Source organism: Mercenaria mercenaria, chromosome 5 (assembly GCF_021730395.1).
Source record: "Mercenaria mercenaria strain notata chromosome 5, MADL_Memer_1, whole genome shotgun sequence".
Classification (NCBI taxonomy): domain Eukaryota; kingdom Metazoa; phylum Mollusca; class Bivalvia; order Venerida; family Veneridae; genus Mercenaria; species Mercenaria mercenaria.
The window spans coordinates 95,085,933-95,108,131 of NC_069365.1; the positions used below are offsets into that span (position 1 = coordinate 95,085,933).

A 22,199-nucleotide genomic window follows, 5' to 3' on the forward strand; every position below is an offset into this window, starting at 1 on the left:
GTAAACTCATTTGTGATTGGATAATGTAAGTACAATTGACTAATCAATACACGCGTTTTATTTATCCACTAGAACATTTGCGGTTGCAGACAGTTTTCTGTTTCGCATCTTTTTTTATGAAAATTTGGAGTTTAAAGTAATTGACAAGCAATAACAAAATTAAAAATCGTTAATGAATAAAGTAAGTGATGTTTTGTTGAGCTCATTTTAAATAGACATTTCTTTTACATTTAGAAAAATTGTATTTTTCAGGGGACACACCCCCCATGTATTATGGGATTATGGTGAACTTGTGACGCCCATTTCTGCATAATATTTGTCTCTTCATAATTTGTACATGGTAATTTAAAAAAGATTAATCAAAGAGAATATTTATAATTCTTTCATATTTTATACATTTTAAACTAAGCTGCCAGCAACTTGTAACCAGTGAGTGTAGTGATAATAGTTCTAAAGGCTACTTCCAACAGCCTTTTGCTGTTTGGTTAACTCTTTAGCAACATGGTTAAAGTGTCTGCCTACTAATCACAAGGTCCGGGCTTCGAGCCACAGTAGGGGCCTTGGTATTTTCTCGTTCGGGGTTTACTTTAATGGCGACGAGCGTGTTTGACGGACTCACTCATGAAGTGTTGTTCTGGAGAGCTGTTGTGCTCTGAAAAGAAAAGGAGGAGCAGTGTAGTGATAGTAGATTTACAGGCCACTTCTAACAGCCTCGCTGGGTTAACTCTTTAGCGAGGTGGTTAGAGTGTCCGTCTACGGATCACAAAGTCCAGGTTCAGGGTGTAAAAAATTTGTTCACAATACTTGCCCTGCAGGACTAGTAGCCAGTAATATCTACTCGCCCTTAGTGAACAGCCACTCGCCCTAATAATTGACACTTTTAATACTGTCACTTTTATGAAAGGAGTATTATGTACAATAGTATTATTTCCCGAAAAATATTTATTTTGAACAGTCAGGGGTGTAACTGTTTCAAGTTATCGCAGTTTATAACCCATTTGAGTTATTGCTTATATTTTCATAACTTGTTTCAGTTATCATAAAATAATACAAAGCCCTCCTGTGCCAATTCCTCATTTTGAATGTGACTAATGCAATTATTTCCTGAATCCTTGAACTCTTATCTTTCCAGCTATGCAGTAAAAAATTTTACGCAAGGCTGATAAAGATTTACGCAGAAGGTTTAAAGCTATAAAACTCTTAGCATCCCATTATGCTTATCAGGTCATGATCAGACTAAAAGAGAATTTGATTAACCACAGATTGCTACTTATTTCATTGTATAGGTCACTTTGTGAGAACAGCAAAAAGACTTTTTTTGAATAACTTACCCGAGTTAACTTATATTTTATAACTTATACAGGTTATAAAACGCTTGAAAAAATAACTGAAGTAGGTTACGTAACTTAAAACAGTTACACCCCTGACTGTTGAAGTGTCTAAAAAAATTGGACACAATAATCATCGTCCATCCACCCGTGTTGAAAGAGACAAAAAAAAAACGTTAACGATTATCGGTAATTATTCAGTTGATAAACTAAGTATTTGACCTTGTTTTCACTATGAATTTACACCCCTTCTAAGAGCTAAAAGAAGTGTGTCGGTATCTTGACATCTGAAGTGGAGATCAAAGCGGTATTTTTGCTTGAGATTGTCATGGCATTACGTCATGTTCTCGCGCCTGTGACACATCACTGTCTGATCGTACCGCCTCGGTTCTTAAAATTGCTGAGAAATAGAAATCAATAAAAAGTTTCTTCTTTAATTTGTTATCGAAAGCGAATATGCTATATCCCATATAAAAGGTAAATGTCTCAAACGATAGTAGTGGATATCCTACCTCTGTGACCTATTTGCCCTCAAGGAATTTACATTTAATTTATTATTTTAAAATCGCATTTCTATTTACGTTCACGAGGTCACGTAACCTATTCTGCCGCACTAACAGAAATCTGTTTGCCAAAAATCGTTTTACTCCATGTATTGTAATTGCTGCCGCTTTTTCATTATTTAAGATATATTTATTCTGTTTTTTGTACTTTCTGGTCAAAAGTCTGAATTTTATGCCCAGAGTATTTGTCATTTATTTACTTTTAGAAAGAAATAAGTAACTAAGATCGCGCTGTTTGAAATTTTACAAATGATTAAATTTTGCCTACATTTCTGTCGATATCTTATTAAAATCATTATAGAATTCAATTTGTATTATTTCTCAAGGGGTGTTGAAAAATTGAAGCGAAAATGTTAAAACATGAATGCACTACGCATTGTTTTTGTGTATGTGTCGATGTTAATTAGATATTACGATAGGTCGCACGTGCTTGTGGAATGGGAAATTACCGGCATGACGTTTTGCTATCTTAACGATTCGCTGGTAAATTCCAATCAATCCAAGTAGCGACTGAACCATCTCAAAGTTTGTTGACGTTTTTGAGATGTAATTTCTGAACTTTGGTAAAGTAAGGACGTAAAAAATCACTCGCCCAATCGGTCGAGTATACAGCGAGGTCCACTCGTCCTACTCAGACTTTAACTCGCCAATGCGAGTGGGCGAGTGGAATTTTACACCCCTGCAGGTTCGAGCCCCAGTAAGGACCTTGGTACTTTCTCTCTCAGGGTTTATTTTAATCGTATAGTTATAATTAGCTAAAAATTTCAGCTCAGAGATGTTTATATAATTATGCTGTCATGGATCTCTGAGTTGAAACAAATCCGTATTGAAACCAACCAGAAATAAAATAATTTCCTCAAATGAAATGCCATTTACTCCCCTTTTACTTAAAAAAAGGATGGCTGGCATTGGATACCCATGAAGAACCTTGGTATTATCTTTGCAAGCTTTATTTTAATGGAGATGAGGTAGGACAATGGCATTACTTGCTCAATTTTACCATCTGATTTAAGCTTTATTTTTTTATATTTTATAGGGGTTTTTTTTTTCAATTTTTCATCACACGATAATAACATGCAATGAAAAATGAAAAGGTAAAATATCATAAATTGATATTACTTAAAAGGTAAAACTGCGCTTGTAACAGCATATTTACAGGACCTAAGCTACAAAGATATTTGACCGACTCGTGTGTTGATGTGTGGTGTCATCCCAGAGAGCTAATGAGCTCTGAAAAGGAAAGGGGGTGAAATGTAGTGATGGTAGGCTTATAGGCCTCTTCCAGCTCAGCCTTGTTGTTGGGTTAACCTTTAGCGCCGGGGTTAGTGTGGGTTTAAGATGACGGGGTCCGGTGTTTTATCCTGGTAGGGAACTTGTTATTTTGTCCCTCAGGTTTACCCCACCTGAGATAGAGACATTGTTACAGCCCAGTTAGTTTAAGTTGATCTTATCATAGGGACATTAACTTAATCAAAACTTTTTGATTGGTGATGTCTTACTCTAACTGTTTGACAATTATTTGCATATTTAATTTTTTACCAAGTTGAAAGAAAATTTATCACAATTTATAAAGTTAAAATGTGAGTCTATAGCGTCTGATATGATAAAGTTGCTTTATTTCCATCAAAAGGGAAGAGGGAGAAAAATTGACAAGAATCCGGTTTGATTACATGCACTTCTTCTGTCACCAAAATTTTGTTGCTACAGAAAAGAAACAACAGAATTGTTACTAGTCGTGCAATCATGTGGGTTGTTCGAGAATAATTAGGAAAAACGTACAGTAAAATACAGAACTTAACCATTACCCTGCTAAATTTCTATAATGAACTTGTCCGTCTTTCAGTTTGGACAGTACGATTAACAGTTAAAAGGGGTGCATACCAAAACGATTCTGACTGAATGACAAACAGTGCAGATCATGATCAGACTGCACAGATGTGCAGGCTGATCATGATCTGCACTGGTCGCAAAGCCAGAATCAGTTGTATCCTGGTGAGTGAGCATGATAAAGGTTAAAAGTAAGTTGATTCTAACGAAAAAAATCTTATTATCCAGCATTTTGAGCAATCCTAACATTGAAAATATTACTGAAATGTCTCTGAATCACTGCTCAGATGAGCACTCAGTGCTAGAACAGTTTTCTAAGCAGTTTTCCACTGATACGTTATAAAATGATGAATCTGCTCAATGTCTTATATATTACAGAATTAAGACATCAGCATGGATTACGAGAGGTTTGAGGCAAGTGGTGAAGAGGATCATGCTGACAGTGTAAACAGACAGAACTCGGCAGAGATATCTCCTTCAGAGGTTGTATCAGCATCCGCTAAAGGCAGTATAGATGATGTACAAATACAAGTTGATGAAAAACCTGGTGCCTCCACCCTGCAGATATATGACATTGAAAATAAATCAGACTTACAGTATGTTGAGGACCCTGGTAGTAAAGAAGTTCCTAAAACTGGCATGGCGTAAGCTCTGGTTTTACAAAAAAACTGATTATTTATAATTTTAATTGAACAGATATATAAATGAGGAATTCATTATGAGAACTTTGATATATAAGACTGCCATACAGGCAAATGTGATTGAATATTGTATCTTGGTAAATGTTTAAGAATTATTAACTTTGTATTCTTAATCCAATGAAAAGGGCAGAGTTATGATTTTTAGATTGCAATTCCTTAAAGTTAGTTCTGTTTTGATGCAGTTACATGTTTAATTAATACAAAATATACCTTGACGTCTTTCTTGGTGTTCTTATTGAGAACAAACTTTTCAATAACTTTTTATTTGCTTCAAATGACAGTGTACACATAGCTACACACTTAATTGTGATTTAAAATACCATGCTTCAGAACTCACTAGGTAACTGGAAATGTTGGGGTCAGGGTAGACAAATTAATTTGAATTCTTCAGTGGGTAAGTATATTGATTTTATAGAACAAGGCAAACTGAGGAGAAATCTTACCTACTGAAAATTTCAATTTAATTTATAAATATCTCATGACTTGTGCAGAACATATCATCTTGCAGGAAACATTTCTAATGCGGAGAAGTTGTATGTACAAGTAAATTTTTGATATTTATATAATTTCAGGTTCCTGCAGCAGTTGGTACAGAATGTTGTGGAGCATATGATATTCCGGATTGTGACAGTGTTGCTTATTCTTCTAGACTTTACACTTGTCACAATAGACCTGGCTAACTTAGCGTGTGATGCCAACAGTATATTAGAGATTGTGTCACATATTATTATTAGTTACTTTGTTCTGGAAATATTTCTACGGATATTTTACATGCAGTAAGTACAATTTACAATAAACAGACTAATGTAAAGGTCAGTACGTAGTTAGGTTGATCTGCCAGAAAACAGGGGGTTTATTTTACAAAGAAGGGTAGAGACTAAGTCCTGTGATTTGGGGAAAAATAACTTGGTATTTAGGCAAAGTTGAGTAAAAAAAAACTGATGTAAAATCAGTTTTTAGTGAGAAAGCTCCATGATTAGCAAGAAATTTTCTGATGGAAAAGGTATATAAATGCCCCTGTTATAATGTGGGTTTTATTCAACCTGGCGGGGCGTAGTTAATCTCTGACTTACGCAAATAATGATATCAAAAACAAGCAAATTAGATAGAGCAATATAATTGTATAATTTCATAATCTTCGGTTATCAGCGACTAAAGTTCAGTGCCTCATTGGTTACATGTACTACATATCTGAACAATTTTAGATGTAAATGTAAAGAGCATCACATTGATATCAAATGGCTTTCTAATCTAGATACCAAAATTTACTTTTTGTGATTATTCACTACAGTGGTAAGGGTCTGTCTCGGAGGTGTAGGGAAATTATTCGAAGACACTGTATCACATACATTAATAATTTACTCTGCCTTTGTTTTCAGACGTCGGTTTTTCTACAACTGGATAGATATAGTTGACATGATTGTTGTGTTGGCATCATTTCTACTTGACATGGTGTTCATTTTTATCTCCAACAGTAGTAAATGTGCAGCTGCAGAAGGCTCCGACTATGCCAAGTAAATTTTATAGATTTATAGAGATAGACCTAGTAAAATTTTACCTTATAGTAATGACTTTCCGCTGGTAAGAGATTTCGAAATGTTATTGAAGTAACAAATGGAGTAAAAACATTTTCAAAACAAATGTAGTATGTAGATTTTAATCCTCATTTCAAGATGTATCTCAGATGCTTAAAAACATTTATTTTTTCACACTACAAAAAATTCATATGTTCACAGTTAACATGAAGTTTAACTTTTACAAAATATAAAAATTATAATTTACTGAGAAGTTATAATTAGGTAAGGACTCGGTTGTGTCTGTCGATAAACTTTAATCCCAACATATTCTGGTAAATATAAATTTCATAGTTTAGGCCAAAATGGCTGTTCTTTTGGGAATAAAATTCGTGAAATTTCAAATGAAGACAGATTGCATATATAGCAATTTTCTCCATTGGAGATTAATTTCTTGGATTGTCATTTCCATGAAATCTACAAAAACAAGTCCCCTTATTATGATTGATTATTTCACAGTATGTGAGTGTTTATTTGCTTCTGTAGAGACTTTATTGTGTTTTTCTTTTTTTAGGCTGATGGTGATAGGTCGTGTCTTTAGAATCGTCAGAATAATTAGGATTGTTTACTTTATGTATAAAGAGAGACGGCATGTTTCCACAGCAACCAGGAGAGTTGTTTCTCAAAACAAGAGACGCTACCAGAGAGATGGATTTGACCTTGACCTTTGTTATATCACTGGTGAATAAGAGATTTCAGACTTACAAGATTTTAAACATGAATGAACACTTATGAATGAACTTACCTGTGTCAGTTCAGATCTTTTCGTAATATTTTATATTGATATCTGACTTAGTCTTTCTGAAAATTTTAGCAAATCTGTTTAGATTCAAGGTCAGTCCGTGGAAAAAAAATTGTTCAGAACATATCGCAAAAACATAAACAAAAATTCACAAGAAATGGAAAACGGCTGTACAGGAGATCGATAAAACCACATCTCTTACAATCAAGTTAAGTAATATCAAGAGGTTAACCCTTAGCCTGCTGGCGGCAAGTGATTCTGCCTTTGCGACTAGTGAAGACCAAGATCAGCCTGCACATCCGTGTCTGATTATGATCTGCACTATTCGCCATTCAGTCAGTATCTTTTTGCTAAGCACCCTATTTAACAGTTAATGGTACTGTCCAAATTGAAAGGTGGATAAGTTTATTATAGAAATTAGGGTAAGGGTTAAATCTGTTGAGAACAGACCTCGAAAAGTCCTTGAAAATGAATAAAGCCCCAAGTCATCTGAAGAAGTATATGAATAAAAAATACTGCTTGAATTTTACTCAGAACTACTTGAAAAAGTGTCTGTCAGCAACTCCAAATCTAACAGAGTTGATAATGTTGTTTTTTGTACCCAGACCTAGTTAAAGTTTTGAATTATGTGTACATTTTACAGTAAATGATGAATGAAATAGTTGATAAATTTTGTTTGGATTAAGAGTTCAAGACATTATTTCTAGAAAACCTGTCTTTGAAAAAATGAAGATATTACTTGAATAGTCCTTGAAAAGCACTTATCAATGAATTTTTTCTGTAATATTTTGTAAGAACCAAGGTGAAAATTAGTTAATTAAGCAAATGTTTCCAATCAGTATTTTCATTCGATGTGTAATTTATTGTAAAAAGTTTGAATTTTGCCATTAAGTTTTTTTCACACCATGTTAAGGTATAAATTGCTATTTCATCATTTCATTTTCAGAGAGAGTGATAGCGATGTCATTTCCATCAAAAGGGTTTATGGCAGTGTATAGAAATCCTGTACATGTAAGTATCTATAATGTATATAATGTTATTCAGTAAAATATTTCTTAACTGATTAGTTGACTTGTTCAATTTTAACACATCCATTTCAAATTTTTCATAATGTAGAGCTTGTTCTCGCCCTTTTTGTCACACAAGTATTGGATTTACGCAGCTTTCTCTAATACTATCTGGCTGAATGCTTTCAAACTTAAGACCTGTCTTTAAAATCATGAGATTACCTCAAAGGACAGGTGATATAACCCTAGCTTTTATTTTGTCACAATTATGACAATTTTTAAATTTAAAATTGAGATTGATGTTTTTGATGTAAATTGGCTTCTCAAAAACAGCAAGGCCAGATGCTGTCAAACTTCACACATTGCTTTAGCATCACAAGATCATGGAACAAGTTGCATAACTCTAGCTTTTATTATGACAGAAATTATGCCCCTTTTTAACTTTAATAAAAATTAAAGTTAAAGTTTTGCATGTAAGGTTGCCCAAAACTACGAGGCCAAATGCTTTCAAACTTCACTCATGCTATTGGCATTGTGGGTTGACCTCACATGGCAAGCTACATAGTTCTAACTTTTATTTTGTCAAAATTATGCCCCTTTTAACAGAGATAATTTTTGACCGTTTTATACAGCATGTCAAATTTAGGCCCTCTTGTCAGCTTCACATTTTGCTAAAGCTTTAATATATAAGGTAGTGTAAGGTGAAAGGGCTCAAGATAGTTGAGCCAGCTCTTGTTGCTTATTACCTTCTCACTGATGTTTGTAAGCACAAAATTACACAAAGCTGAACCTTTGACATTTCTCAATTTTTGTTTATTGATTTTTAATTTTTCATTAATCCGTTACTGGAACCATGTAAGTAGAGCTTGATAATGTATACACATAATGACAATGTGTGCCAGAAGTGGCTATTGTCATGACTAACACTGTTTTAGTGTAGCCCAAGTTCTAATGTAGGTTTGGTAGTGCCAAATATCACTGAAAGCACATCATTACCATTGAATGAGGTGTTTGTCAAAAATTGTCATATACCTTAAGGAAATGTCTAGTTGTTGGCATGGCTCATGATATGCAAATAACTCATTAACTGGTTATTGTGCATGAATTTCAGCTACAGGCATGGATTACTGGATTTCTGTCATATACAATTTTGTTACTGTTTATAACAAGGTTTATAGTAACTACATGTATATACAAGCAGTTTCATCAAAGGTATCTCTTTAAAACTGAAAGTATTTAAGACTAGTTTCATCATATAAACTTTGATGTCCATTTTTCTGTTTTACTCTAGCATTGTAAGTATATTGTATAAAAAATTTCTGTATTGTAGGAAGTGGCACGATTCTTTGAGACAAAGCACAAAGATCATTACAGAATCTACAACCTGTGTAGTACGTATGGTCAATTTCTTTGCTTATATAGTAATGTAGTAGGTATTTTTAGGACAACTGTATGTTCTTAACACATAATTGACATCTTGTGAGTGAAACCAAGCCATTTCATGTTTTTATACTTCAAAAGTGGTAACATTTTGACGTTGATGTTGTTTTATATGTAGAAGACCCAGACCCCTAGCTCTAAGGTCAAGGTCACACTTAGAGGTCAAAGGTTAAGAGGGTATGTTTCGTGTCCGGTCCAAAACTCTCATCCATGAAGTGATTTTGAAATAACTTGGCACAAATCTTTACCATAATGAGACGACATGTCATGCATAAGACCAAGACCCCTAGCTCAAAGGTCAAGGTCACACTTAGAAGTCAAAGGTTAACAGAGTCTGTTTTGTGTCCAGTCCATAACTCCATTTATGAAGGGATTTTGAAATTAACCATATTGGGAAGGTGTGTCATGATTATGGCCCAGGTCTCTTGGGTCAAGGTCACAAATGATGTGTAAATTTTTTTTGCACAAACAACTGTAACATTCTTAGGCACTCCTTGGGGGCATTTGTCACCACCAGTGACAGCTCTTGTTATATTAGGGGTTTGTTTCTTTAGGTATCCATAACATTTGGTAACATTTCAGGTGAGAGAGATTATGATGAAACTCTGTTCCATAATCAGGTAGAGAGAATATTTATAGATGACCACAATGTACCAACTGTCAAGTAAGTCTGAAAAATCATTGATACTTACTTTAAATACTTGACATTATGGTGTGCCACACACCATTTCTCAATGGACTGTTATGAAACTTTCACAAATTAAATTTTGAGGATATTTCTGCCATCATTACATTATTTTCAATTGAGTAATTTTACATATCAAATGGGTGTTGAATACAGCGTTTTGTATACATTTGTGAAATACATACTGTGTTTGAGACAGAAATTTGTAAAAATGCTTAGTGCATCTCTGTATTTTTCTAGCAAAATATGACAGTGTGTTTTAATGATTTTGTATGTAGAAATAGTTGAAACATTTCAGAGATATAATTTGGTTCTGTAAGAATGCACGGGAGTTTATGGCAGCTGACAAACGTAACGTGATAGCGATACACTGCAAGGGTGGTAAAGGACGGACAGGTACATTGATATGTGTATGGCTCATTGAATGTGGAATCTTTGAAGATGCTAAGGTATTTTAAGTATTAATTCTAGATATGGTAGTATAGAGTAATTAACATAATATTTGTTCATTCTGAACATGCTAAGTGATTTGCTATGGACTTGATAATTTTCGCAATGACTTCATGTTATGCTAACATTCACAAATAGTGCAAAGTCATAATATCTCCAGTGATATAACAAACTGAATTGTAAATTCTAAACAAAACAAAGGAGGCTGTTGATGATAGAATTGTAAATTAAAAGCAACACGGAAAAAAAAGTAATCTATGGTACACAAAATGTGCCTGAAAATGAATTGCGTAATTTTATCAACAGGTTGTAGGTTATCAAACGGTTACCACTTTACAGATGATGCAGTATCATGAAATTACACTAAAAGGTCAACTCTGCATACAGAAACTGATTTCGATTTAAGATAAGCCTTTTATCAAGTATTTCAAAATGATTGTTAGAATCCTTTAAAAGTTGGAAAATCAGTTAGCAACAGGTTGTTCATACTTAATGTAAGAAACAATGCTCTAGTTTGAAGAAAAACCTTTCTACAGCTTCCGATAGGGAATAACGGAAGTGTTTTTTTTTTTTTCAGGAATCACTTGATTATTTTGGTGACAGAAGAACAGACCTGACTGTAGGGAATAAGTTCCAGGGTGTTGAGACACCAAGCCAGGTGTGCTTGTTTTATCTTAAAGTTTATTCTTTCTTGGTTGTCATGTATATTGTTCTTTTCTAATATTACATGAGTAAACATGCTAACTGTTGGTGATGAATGGTTTATGGTGTTTTGGTTTCTAGCTATAGAGATATGCAGGCTTAAAAATGGTTCTCATTTCTTTATCTCTTTATTGATTATCTTTTCTATTTTTATGCCCCCCGAAGGGAGGCATATTAGTTTTCAACTGTCCGTCCGTTCGTTCGTTAGTTTGTTAGTTAGTTCGTTCGTTCGTTCGTCACAATGTTAACTTTTTGCATGAAGGCACTTTACTCGCGAACCACTGCACCCAGGACCTTCAAACTTCACTTGCTGATAGTACTTATTGAGTATACCACCCCTACTGACTTTGGGGTCACCAGGTCAAAGGTCAAGGTCACAGGGGCCAACGTTAACTTTTTGCATGAAGGCCTTTTACTTGGGAACCACTGCACCCAGGACCTTCAAACTTTACATGCTGATAGTACTTATTGAGTACACCACTCCTACTGCTGCACCCAGGACCTTCAAACTTCGCCTGCTGATAGTACTTATTGAGTATACCACCCCTACTGACATTGGGGTCACCAGGTCAAAGATCAAGGTCACAGGGGCCAACGTTAACTTTTTGCATGAAGGCACTTTACTCGCAAACCACTGCACCAGGACCTTCAAACTTTACGTGCTGATAGTACTTATTGAGTACACCACTCCAACTGACCTTGGGGTCACCAGGTCAAAGGTCAAGGTCACAGGGGCCAACATTAACTTTTTGCATGAAGGCACTTTACTCGCGAACCACTGCACCCAGGACCTTCAAACTTCACGTGCTGATAGTACTTATTGAGTACACCACTCCTACTGACTTTGGGGTCACCAGGTCAAAGGTCAAGGTCACAGGGGCCAACGTTAACTTTTTGTATGAAGGCACTTTTCTCGCGAACCACTGCACCCAGGACCTTCAAACTTCACGTGCTGATAGTACTTATTGAGTACACCACTCCTACTGACTTTGGGGTCACCAGGTCAAAGGTCAAGGTCACAGGGGCCAACGTTAACTTTTTGCATGAAGGCCTTTTACTTGCGAACCACTGCACCCAGGACCTTCAAACTTTACATGCTGATAGTATTTTATGAGTACACCAACCCTACTGACTTTGGGGTCACCAGGTCAAAGGTCAAGGTCACAGGGGCCAACATTAACTTTTTGCATGAAGGCACTTTACATGCGAACCACTTCACCCAGGACCTTCAAACTTCACATGCTGATAGTACTTACTGAGTACACCATCCCTACTGACTTTGGGGTCACCAGGTCAAAGGTCAAGGTGCTGCGGGGGCATTTGTCACCATTAGTGACAGCTCGTTTTCTCTTGTTAGCTGACCTGTCACATAGTGACAAGGTGAGCTTTTGTGATCACCCTTCGTCCGTCGTCAGTCCGTCCGTGCGTGCGTGCGTCAACAATTTCTTGTCTGCACGATAGTGGTTTCATTTATGACTTTATTTTAACCAAACTTGCACACAACTTGTACCACCATAAGATCTCGTTTCCTTTCTTGAACTGGCCAGATCCCGTTATGGGTTCCAGAGTAATGGCCCCTGAAAGGGCCAAAATTAGCTATTTTGACCTTGTCTGCACAATAGCAGCTTTATTTAGGATTTGATTTTTACCAAACTAGCACACAACTTGTATCACCATAAGGTCTTGGTTCCTTTCTTGAACTGGCCAGATTCCATTATGGGTTCCAGAGTTATGGCCCCTGAAAGGGCCAGAATTAGCTATTTTGACCTTGTCTGCACAATAGCAGCTTCATTTATGATTTGATTTTAACCAAACTTGCACACAGCTTGTATCACCATAAGATTTTGGTTCCTTTTTTGAACTTGCCAGATTTCATTATGGGTTCCAGAGTTATGGCCCCTGAAAGGGCCAGAATTAGCTATTTTGACCTTGTCTGCACAATAGCAGCTTCATTTATAATTTGAATTTAATCAAACTTGCACAAAACTTGTGTCACCATAAGATCTTGATTCCTTAGTTGAATCGGCCAGATCCCATAATGGGTTCCAGAGTTATGGCCCCTGAAATGGCCAAACTTAGCTATTTTGACCTTGTCTGCACAATAGCAGCTTCATTTATGATTCGATTTTAACCAAACTTGCACACAACTTGTATCACCACAAGATCTTGGTTCCTTTCTTGAACTGGCCAGATTTCTTCATGGGTTCCAGAGTTATGGCCCCTTAAAGGTCCAAAAATTGGCTATTTTGGCTTTTGCAGCCATATAGAGACTTCATTTATGGTTTTATTTGATACAAACTTCCAAAATAACTTCAACAACAATAATTCTTGGATTCCATGACAAATCAGATCCAAGTGTAGGTTCAGAGTTATTTTATATCTGATTACCTCCCCTGATTGTAATCAAAATGGATTTATATCAGTAAGTACTTATAGGACCTGTTCTTTTTGGTAAAATTTCTTCCCTTTGTTGTTACTGTCCTTTGGACTTAGATATTTTTTTTTGAGGACCTTCTTGTCCTCAAGTGCAATGATAACAGGTGAGCAATATAGGGCCATCATGGCCCTCTTGTGTTACTATAAATAGCTTATTTTTAGTAACTTTTTATTATTGGCCGTAGGGAAAAACAGAGACCACTTTTCTGTGGTACAACATGGATGGTACCTCCAATTTTTAGGTGTATTTTGACATATCTGTACCTTGTAAGAATTTTTTTTCTTTTTGGTTAAATTTCTTTCCTTTGTTGTTCCTGTCCTTTGGACTTAGATATTTTTTCTGAGGACCTTCTTGTCCTCAAGTGCGATGATAACAGGTGAGCGATATAGGGCCATCGTGGCCCTCTTGTTTTAAAAGAATAGTACTAAATCTTTTAACAATGGCAGAAATACACATCTAAAGATTAATTTCTGACAGTTTCTAAAAGTTGCCTTTATGTTTAATGTCCACTTTAAAGCCAGCATAACTTTATTGATGTGGTTTACTAATTGTAATGTCTAGTGATTAAGAAATAATTTATAGCAAAACACCGTTTTAACACTATTTATACACAATGGGTGGTTATACGACAGCCATAATAATTTCAAGAGGGTACACCCAGAGTGAAATTCTTTTGAATGATGTATAACCACCCGAGTGTATAAATAGTGTGCTAACATGGTTTTGCTATAATCATTTCAGTTCTAATATTCTTTTATTGTAAAATTTATATCAAAAAACCCTGTTGTTAGATAAATGACTTACTGCATGCTGTTATATAGTATATCTGCATGAACTTATTACAGGTGAAACTCTGTATCTCTGTCTCTCTTATCTCAGAATTCTAGCCGTCTTGAAGACATTTTCATGACCTGTAAAAAATTCTCTCTAAATATGTGTATTTTTACTTGGATAAAGTTAAGTTTGACATACAGCAGGTTTGGCTAATATTATGTTGAAGTGAATTTAAGAGTCTTTCAGTGAAATTCATGTGAAATGATCTCCAAATTTATCAAAATGAAAACATGTGTTTCCCTCATAAAGGCAATATCATGTGCTACAAATACAAAGTCAGCTAAAAACAGTATATGTCAAGTGGCTTAGTACTCACAAAATGTTTATAAGATGTATATGTTATGTATACATTTACACAGCAAAAAAAAACACCAGCACAAAGCATCATTTTTAAGTGGAATTTCAGTTATCTCAAAATAAAACACTCACTTTAGTTGGAGATACAGAGCTTTAGCTGTACACTATCATTGTTTCTACTTGATAAAGGCTAAAGGCATGTTTATTGGAAGACTTTTAGGTATTTTAGTTAATCAAACATTTATATTTTGCTGTCAGAGTCGTTTTGTTGGCTACTTTGAGAAAGTGAAGAAGGATTATAATGGAGAACTTCCTCCAAGAAAAGAGTTGAAAATTACTTCCTTCAAATTAGAGAGTATTGCAGGTAAACTTCCTCCAAGAAAGGAATTGAAAATTACTTCCTTCAAAATAGAGAGTACTGTAAGAGAAAGAAGATGTAAATCACTTCCTTAAAAAGTAGAATATATCTGGAGTAATCCACATATCAACTCTCCTGTGGGGAAGTTGTGAGTTACATGTGGAGAACAAATCAATACTGGTGTGGATTCCAGGAACACTGGTAAGGTTTATTGGTCGCCACATGTCTGAAATATGATTGGAAACAGCTGGTTGAACCTGATTCAAACAAATAAAACACTTTGCAGTTGTTTAAATTTCTTGTTGTGAAGGATTACAACCATTAAGCTGAAATTACCGAAGTCACAAGACTAGAATATGAGAGTTTTTCAGTTCTGTTTAAATCCTTTGAAAAAAAATGGCCAAAATTATATCAAGTCTCAATTGTTCCAAGGAATTAGCTTGTAGAATTTAGTATTTAGAGAAATAATTCTGAGGAATTAGATTGAAGAGATAAATATTTCGAGGAATTAGCTTGAAGAGTTAAATAATCCAAAGAATAAGCTTTAAGAGTTTTGATTAATATTTGGAGGAATTAGATTTAAGGGTATAATAATCTGAGGAGTTAGCTTTAAGAGTATAATTTTCCAAGGAATTAACTTGAAGCATTTTGTTTTGTTTTGAAATGATGGCAACCATTGTTACTTCACAATAAATCCCACTGGTAACCTGTTGGATTTGAAAGAGGAACAAAGGCTTTTCCTTAAATAACAGAGATTTATTTCTTTTGTTAGCATATTTTTCTATCAAGTTATAATTGGCAGTAGAAAGTTAATTGAAGTTTTTTTTTCTTGCAAAGAATGTTCATATTTCATGAAGAAATTTGTTGTTGTTTTAGTTTCATAGTCTGTATTGTGTTAATGATATTAATGACAGCTTGCTCTTTTTCTTTGTACCCAACTATTTTTGTGTTTTTGATGTGGCAATATGCTAATTATTGCAAAAGACCATTTTTGAATATTACACTGTTTACTGCAAGTGCTTAACCCTTACCCTGCTACATTTCTGTAATGAACTTGTCCATCTTCCAATTTGGACAGTACTATTCACTGTTAAAAGGGGTGCTTACCAAAAAGATAATGGCTAAATAGTGACCAGTGCAGATTATGATCAGACTGCACATATGTGTAGGCTGATCATGATCTACACAGGTCGCAAATGCAAAACCGATCGTTTCCAGCATGGTAAGGGTTAAAACCTTAATGCAGCCTTATATGTTAGTCATCTTCATAATTATATATATCATATGTTCACAGTCACAATTGTATTAAGTTATCGATCCAATCACACGAGGTCTTATTTCAATGAATATTTTAGGCGGCACTGAAACCATTGGTATAAATGATGTATTATATTATACTATGACAGGTGTAGGTAATGGGGACGGCAGTGACCTGAGTTTAGAACTAAGAGTGGATGGTCTACTTATATATGAAGCAAATGTTGCACGAGGCATCAACTGTGAGGTAAAGTCTTCCTTAATATTTTCATATCACTTAAACATTGCCAATTTCTGTTTTAGCACTGACCTCTGAATGAGGCCAGTTTTGACCGCTCCAGCTCTGTTGATATTTCTTTTCGTTAAGTGCTGTTTTAATGCTAGATCTATACTACTGCATGCCGAGTTTGTCACTTTTATTATGCCCCCCTTCGAAGAAGGAGGGGTATATTATTTTGCAGATGTCTGTCGGTCGGTCGGTCGGTCTGTCTGTCTGTCAGTCGGTCGGATTGTATGTAGACCAATCCGTTTCTGGATGATAACTCAAGAACACTTGGGCCTAGAAACATGAAAGTTGATAGGAAGGTTGGTCATCACCTGCAGATGACCCCTATTGATTTTGAGATCTGTATGTCAAAGGTCAAGGTCACAGTGACCCTGAACAGTTAAACGGTTTCCGGACGATAACTCAAGAACGCTTGGGCCTAGGATCATGAAAGTTGATAGGGAAGTTGATCATGACCAGCAGATGACCCCTATTGATTTTGAGGTCAGTAGGCTAAAGGTCAAGGTCACATTGACCCAGAACAGTTAAACCCTTTCCGGAAGATACCTTGAGAACGCTTGGGCCTAGGATCACTAAACTTAATAGGGAGGTTGATCATTACCAGCAGATGACCCCTGTTGATTTTGAGGTCAATAGGTCAAAGGTCCATGTCACATTGAACGAGAACAGTAGAACTTTTGTTTACAGTGAGCAAATAATTTCTGTTCCTTGTGCAATTACTGAATGCATCAAGGGGGGCATTTCGTGTTCCACAAGCTCTTGTTTAACCTTTAGCCTTCTGACGGCAAGTACTTCTGCGTTTGTGACCAGGGCAGACTGAATGTGCAGGCTGATCATGGAATGCACTGTTAGCTATTCAGTCAGTAAATTTTCAGCGAACACTCCTTCAGATAATAGATGGTATTGCTTAAATTGAATGACGGTTCAGTTCATTGTAGAAGGCTAAAGGTTAATGAGAAAAAAATACAGTAAATATCTGGGTCTGGTCTTACTTTTCTGGTCAGTGAATATTATCAAATGTCAATTAAGTGCCTGAAACTGTTTGCAAATAGAGTTAAGATAATGAAATTTCAAGAGTTTTCATATTGCATTGATGTATGATACTTTGAGGTTCCTTGAAAGAAAAATATGCCAGATTTTTATATTGAGAGATCAATGAAAAATTTATGATTGATCCTTTTGTAATCCATGAGAGGTAGAAAATCCATATATCGTCGCCTCAACGCGAAACTAGTCTATGTGTATATAGAAATAGAAGCAGATAGACTAGTTTCGCGTTGAGGCCACGATATGTATTTTCATTTGTTGTACCTCCCAAACAACGAAGTTACACTTCTAGTTACACTTCAAGCTCACATTTCAAATAACTCGTTATAATTCTAAAAGCTGCACCTACTACAGTTAATATATTCCATTCAAAATAATTTCATTAGTCAGGATCAACTTAATATACATTTATTTTGTACACTTAAAACATTTGTTTTCTGTTAAATTGATACTGACTAATGAAATTATTTGCTTCTTAGTAACATTCTTAACTTTGTGCTGGATATATTTCTTTGCCATTCCTCACCACAAACCCATTCAGCGGGGGATACCAATTCATCGAATTTGCTTGTTTGAATGAGTGTGTAAAGATATGTTATATACTGTTTTCAGCGTGAACATGACAGGGACAATGACTGTGTCACAATTACATTGAAGAATGCTGTGACGTTAGCAGATGATGTTAAAGTCAGATTTTTCTCTACTAAGGTAAGAATTAGACATTTCACTATTTTGTGACATTCACATGATATATTACAAAACTACTGGAGATAACTAGGGTTTCATGGGGAGAAGCAATATTTACGCAAGTTTTTAAAGTTGAAAGAATGGTCACACCTGTCTGTAAAAACTCATAGAAAATCGTAGAAAAAAAAACCTTGTTAACTTTAAGAAACCAAACCTTCTACTTGAAACTTAGTCAGAATGTTTGTCTCTATGAAATCTAGATTGTTTTCAAAACTGGATTACAGCAGGTCTTAAACTAGGTCATTAGGTCAAATAATAGAAAAACTTTCTTCACATTTTCTACTTGATCATTATAAATCTTTTTCAAAGTGGTTTTCTCTATGAAGTCTAAATCAAAAATGGGGTATCTGAGGTCTAAAACTAGGTCACTAGGTCAACTCATAGAAAAAACCATGTATATACTGTTGAGACTACAATTTCTGCCTTTTCTTCATAAAACTTTGTTGGAATGTTTGTCTCTTTGAAATCTAGGTCAAGTTTCAAACTTGATAGTCTAGTCAAAAACTTTGCCAGTAGGTCAGATCATAGAAAGACCTTGGTAACACTCAAAAGGCTTTTTCTTTGGTCTTTATGAATCATGCATAGAATGTTTATCCGTTTAAAATTTAAGATAAATTTGTAACTGGGTCAGTTGGGTAAAAAACTAGATGAATAGGTAAACTCATTGAAAAACTTCATAAATAATCTACCTGATTTACAATAAAACATAGTATGAATGTTTTTCTGTATAAAATTGATGTCAGATACTAGGTTATCTGTGGTAATAACTTGGTTGGGTAAGCAACACAGGACCTCCTTGTTGAAGGAGGGTAGTGTCTTTTATGTTATGTAAGCACCTCCTTTAACAGTTAATGGTACTGTCCAAATTGAAAGATGGACAAGTAAATTAGTATAAAAATTTAGCAGGGTAAGGGTTAACACTATTACTGTGAAATCATTAATTTTCGTGGGGGACTAATTTTCGTGGATTTTGTGGTTGAGTCAATCCACGAAATTTAATCCCAACAAACAAGTAAAATTCCTATTCACTTTATGTTCAAAAGTTGTAATCCACGAATTCTTATCCCCACGAAATTCCCATTTTGACCAAAACCACGAAATTTCATGCCCACGAAATTAAATGATTTCACAGTATTTGGAGTAGAAATTTTGTGGAAGTTTTGTAATTCCACACAAGTGTTTTACATCATTGGGTGACCTCATGTCACTTGTGGCAAGTTTCATAAGTAAAGCTAATATTTTCTTAAAATTATGTCCATTTTTAGAGTAGAAAATTTGTTTCACAAGTAAGCATGTTTCTCAAGAACTTTTGTACTGAATGATTTCAAGAGTTTTGGCATTATGAAATGACCACTCTCAGAGAGATTACTTATCTCCAACTCAAGGTTACAAAATTATGCTCATTTCTTCAGCTTAGAAAATTTTGTTAAGGTATTGCAATTTATTGTAGGCTAGTAGTCAGGCATGCTGATATTAGGCAATTCATATTTACTTGTTTAAGTTTTTTGTTAGAATTGTAGTTTATAAACATATTTTTGACATATATAACCATATTGTATTTTCAGAAATTTCCAAAGGTCTATGATCACTGTGCATTCTACTTCTGGTTCCATACATCCTTCATAGAAAATAACAAGTGAGTTATTAGTTTATAGTTTTTTTCATCTGGCTGGAAGTTATACAAGTTTTTATACCAGTCTCTCATATCAATCATTTGATTGCTTGTTTCCAAGCACACATTTGAAATTGACCAATGGCAAGCTTGTTTTCTGAGACTGGTCTCCAAACTCAGTTTTTAGCCTGACTGTTTGAAATTTTTAAAATAGTAGAGCTGTTTTTGCCACTCTTTCATCCCTTTTTAACATGTAATTTTTCTGAACATAATGCATGTAAGCAGATTTCTCAGTAACTACTTGACTGTATAGTTTCAAACACACCAGACAATTTTGGCATTCTGTTATAATCTCACAAAGCAGCTTTCATAAATGTGGCCAACATTCTGTCAAAATGATACTTCTTTTATGACCCACATTTTTTTTTTGTGGGGGGCACATACATTTGCTCTTGTCCATCCACCTGTCCATCCAAACTTGTGTCATGTATCTCAAAAAGATTTTGACCTGGAGTCATCAAACCTCATAGGATAATAATTATTCAGCATGTAAAGTTGTGCGCCTGGTGTTGTAATTGGGATTTTACACAGACAGACCAGAGTTATGACCCTTGACTGTCAAACATATGCATAAAAAGGGCCTAAAAGTTTGTGTCACATTTCAAATGTATTTGACTTAGGGTTAAGAAACATTACAGGAATATTAATCAGCATCTGAAGTTGTGTACCTCGGGTTTTGTTAAAGATTTCACTTAGCCAGACCAGAGATATGGCCCTTGACTTAGTCGAAAATATGCATAAACGGGCATGGAAGTTTGTGTTGCATGTATTTTAAAACATATTTGACCTATGGTCATGAAATATCATAGGAATATTCTTCAGCATGTGAAGTTGTGCACCTGGAGTTTTTTGCCGGATTTCTTTTGGTTAGATCAGAGTTATGGTCCTTGATTGTCAAAAGTATGCATTAAGGCATACAAGTCTGTGTCGCATGTCTGTCAAAAAGTATTCAACTTAGAATCATAAAACATTAGAGGATTGTTATAAAGTATGTGAAGTTGTGCACCTGGTGTACAGATTTGGATTTTATTCAACCAGACCAGAGTTATGGTCCTTGACATAGTGAAAAATATACATGAAGTGCTGAAAAGTTTATGTTGCATACATGTATGTCTTCAAAACTCTTTCACCTAGAGTCATTAAACTATGTAAGAATATTATTCAGCATGTTTTATAACTGTTCCACTGTATTAAACTTCTGTATTACATACAGTTAATCTACAGGAGCTGTCATGGTTGAGTGGTTAAGGCCGCTGAATTCAAATTATCCCTCACCACTGTGGGTTAGAAAACTTGGTGATGATATTGAAATCTTTCATGTCAGGAATACATTCAGCTAGCTTGCTCAAGGTGTTTGATTCTACCTAGGTGGTGGGTGTTGCATGAAATAATGTCTGAAAGAGCATATTGGGTTTTCCCCTACACCATTAAAAGCTTTAAAGTTGTTACATAACCTAACTGTGCCTTTTTGAGATTCAATCCAACAAAACAAAAAACATAAACATGTAATATTGTTGTTTTAGGTTGAGACTGCCTAGAGATGAGATAGACAACCCACACAAGAAAGCTGCACAGAAAGTTTTCAGAGAAAAGTTTGCTGTTGAAGTGAACTTTGAACCAGCTGATGAATATTAAAGTGATTCATAAGATACACACACATAATTCCAGTTGTGATAAAATCTAAATACAACAAAATGTGATAACCTTTAAGTACATTCAGAATTTGTATACCTTTAATACAAAAACGTGTGATAAACTTAAAATACATCCATATGTGATATATTTTAAATACACACAAATTAGATAAAGTTGAAATACATCTAGATGTGATATGATTTATATACACTCAAATGTGATAAATTTTTAAATACATCCAAATGTGGTAAACTTTACACATCCATATTTGATATACTGATGGTCACAGATTTTCAACTTCAAAGCATTCCATAATCAAAGTTTTTTATGTTTGATACACCTATAATTATATTCTGATAGAAAGACTATTACTTGCTTATTAAGGCTACATGATGTGATACAAAAAGAACAACAAAATGATATGTACATTATATTATACTGTAAGGGTATACAGGTATCATTATAGGATTCTCTTATTTGTACATGTGTATGTCTTTCATAAGTTACAATTTTCAAAGTTTATTTAGACTAGACTTAAGTGACTGTATTAGCCCTTACTGACCTATGTATTGGCCTTTCCTGACTAATAGATAAATTATTTCTGACATAT

At 34.8% G+C, this 22,199-nt stretch overlaps 1 protein-coding gene across 1 annotated transcript; it reads left to right on the forward strand.

The window, feature by feature from the left end:
- The first annotated feature begins 30 nt into the window (after positions 1-30).
- On the forward strand, positions 31-22,071 carry LOC123558023 (phosphatidylinositol 3,4,5-trisphosphate 3-phosphatase TPTE2-like). Its single transcript, XM_053544372.1, has 15 exons — positions 31-181; positions 4,097-4,362; positions 4,992-5,195; positions 5,799-5,933; positions 6,508-6,674; positions 7,682-7,746; positions 9,073-9,133; positions 9,765-9,846; positions 10,166-10,316; positions 10,895-10,975; positions 14,846-14,951; positions 16,352-16,449; positions 18,148-18,243; positions 19,848-19,918; positions 21,478-22,071. Exons 2-15 carry the CDS (start codon positions 4,112-4,114, stop codon positions 21,587-21,589), a joined length of 1,680 nt encoding a protein of 559 aa, XP_053400347.1. The 5' UTR covers positions 31-181; positions 4,097-4,111; the 3' UTR covers positions 21,590-22,071.
- The last annotated feature ends 128 nt before the right edge of the window (positions 22,072-22,199 follow it).

Coding starts and splice junctions, on each gene's coding strand:
- LOC123558023 (XM_053544372.1), top strand. CDS start 4,112: ATGGATTACGAGAGGTTTGAGGCAAGTGGTGAAGAGGATCATGCTGAC. Junction 5,196..5,798: donor CTACGGATATTTTACATGCA/GTAAGTACAATT, acceptor CTTTGTTTTCAG/ACGTCGGTTTTTCTACAACT. Junction 16,450..18,147: donor CACGAGGCATCAACTGTGAG/GTAAAGTCTTCC, acceptor TACTGTTTTCAG/CGTGAACATGACAGGGACAA.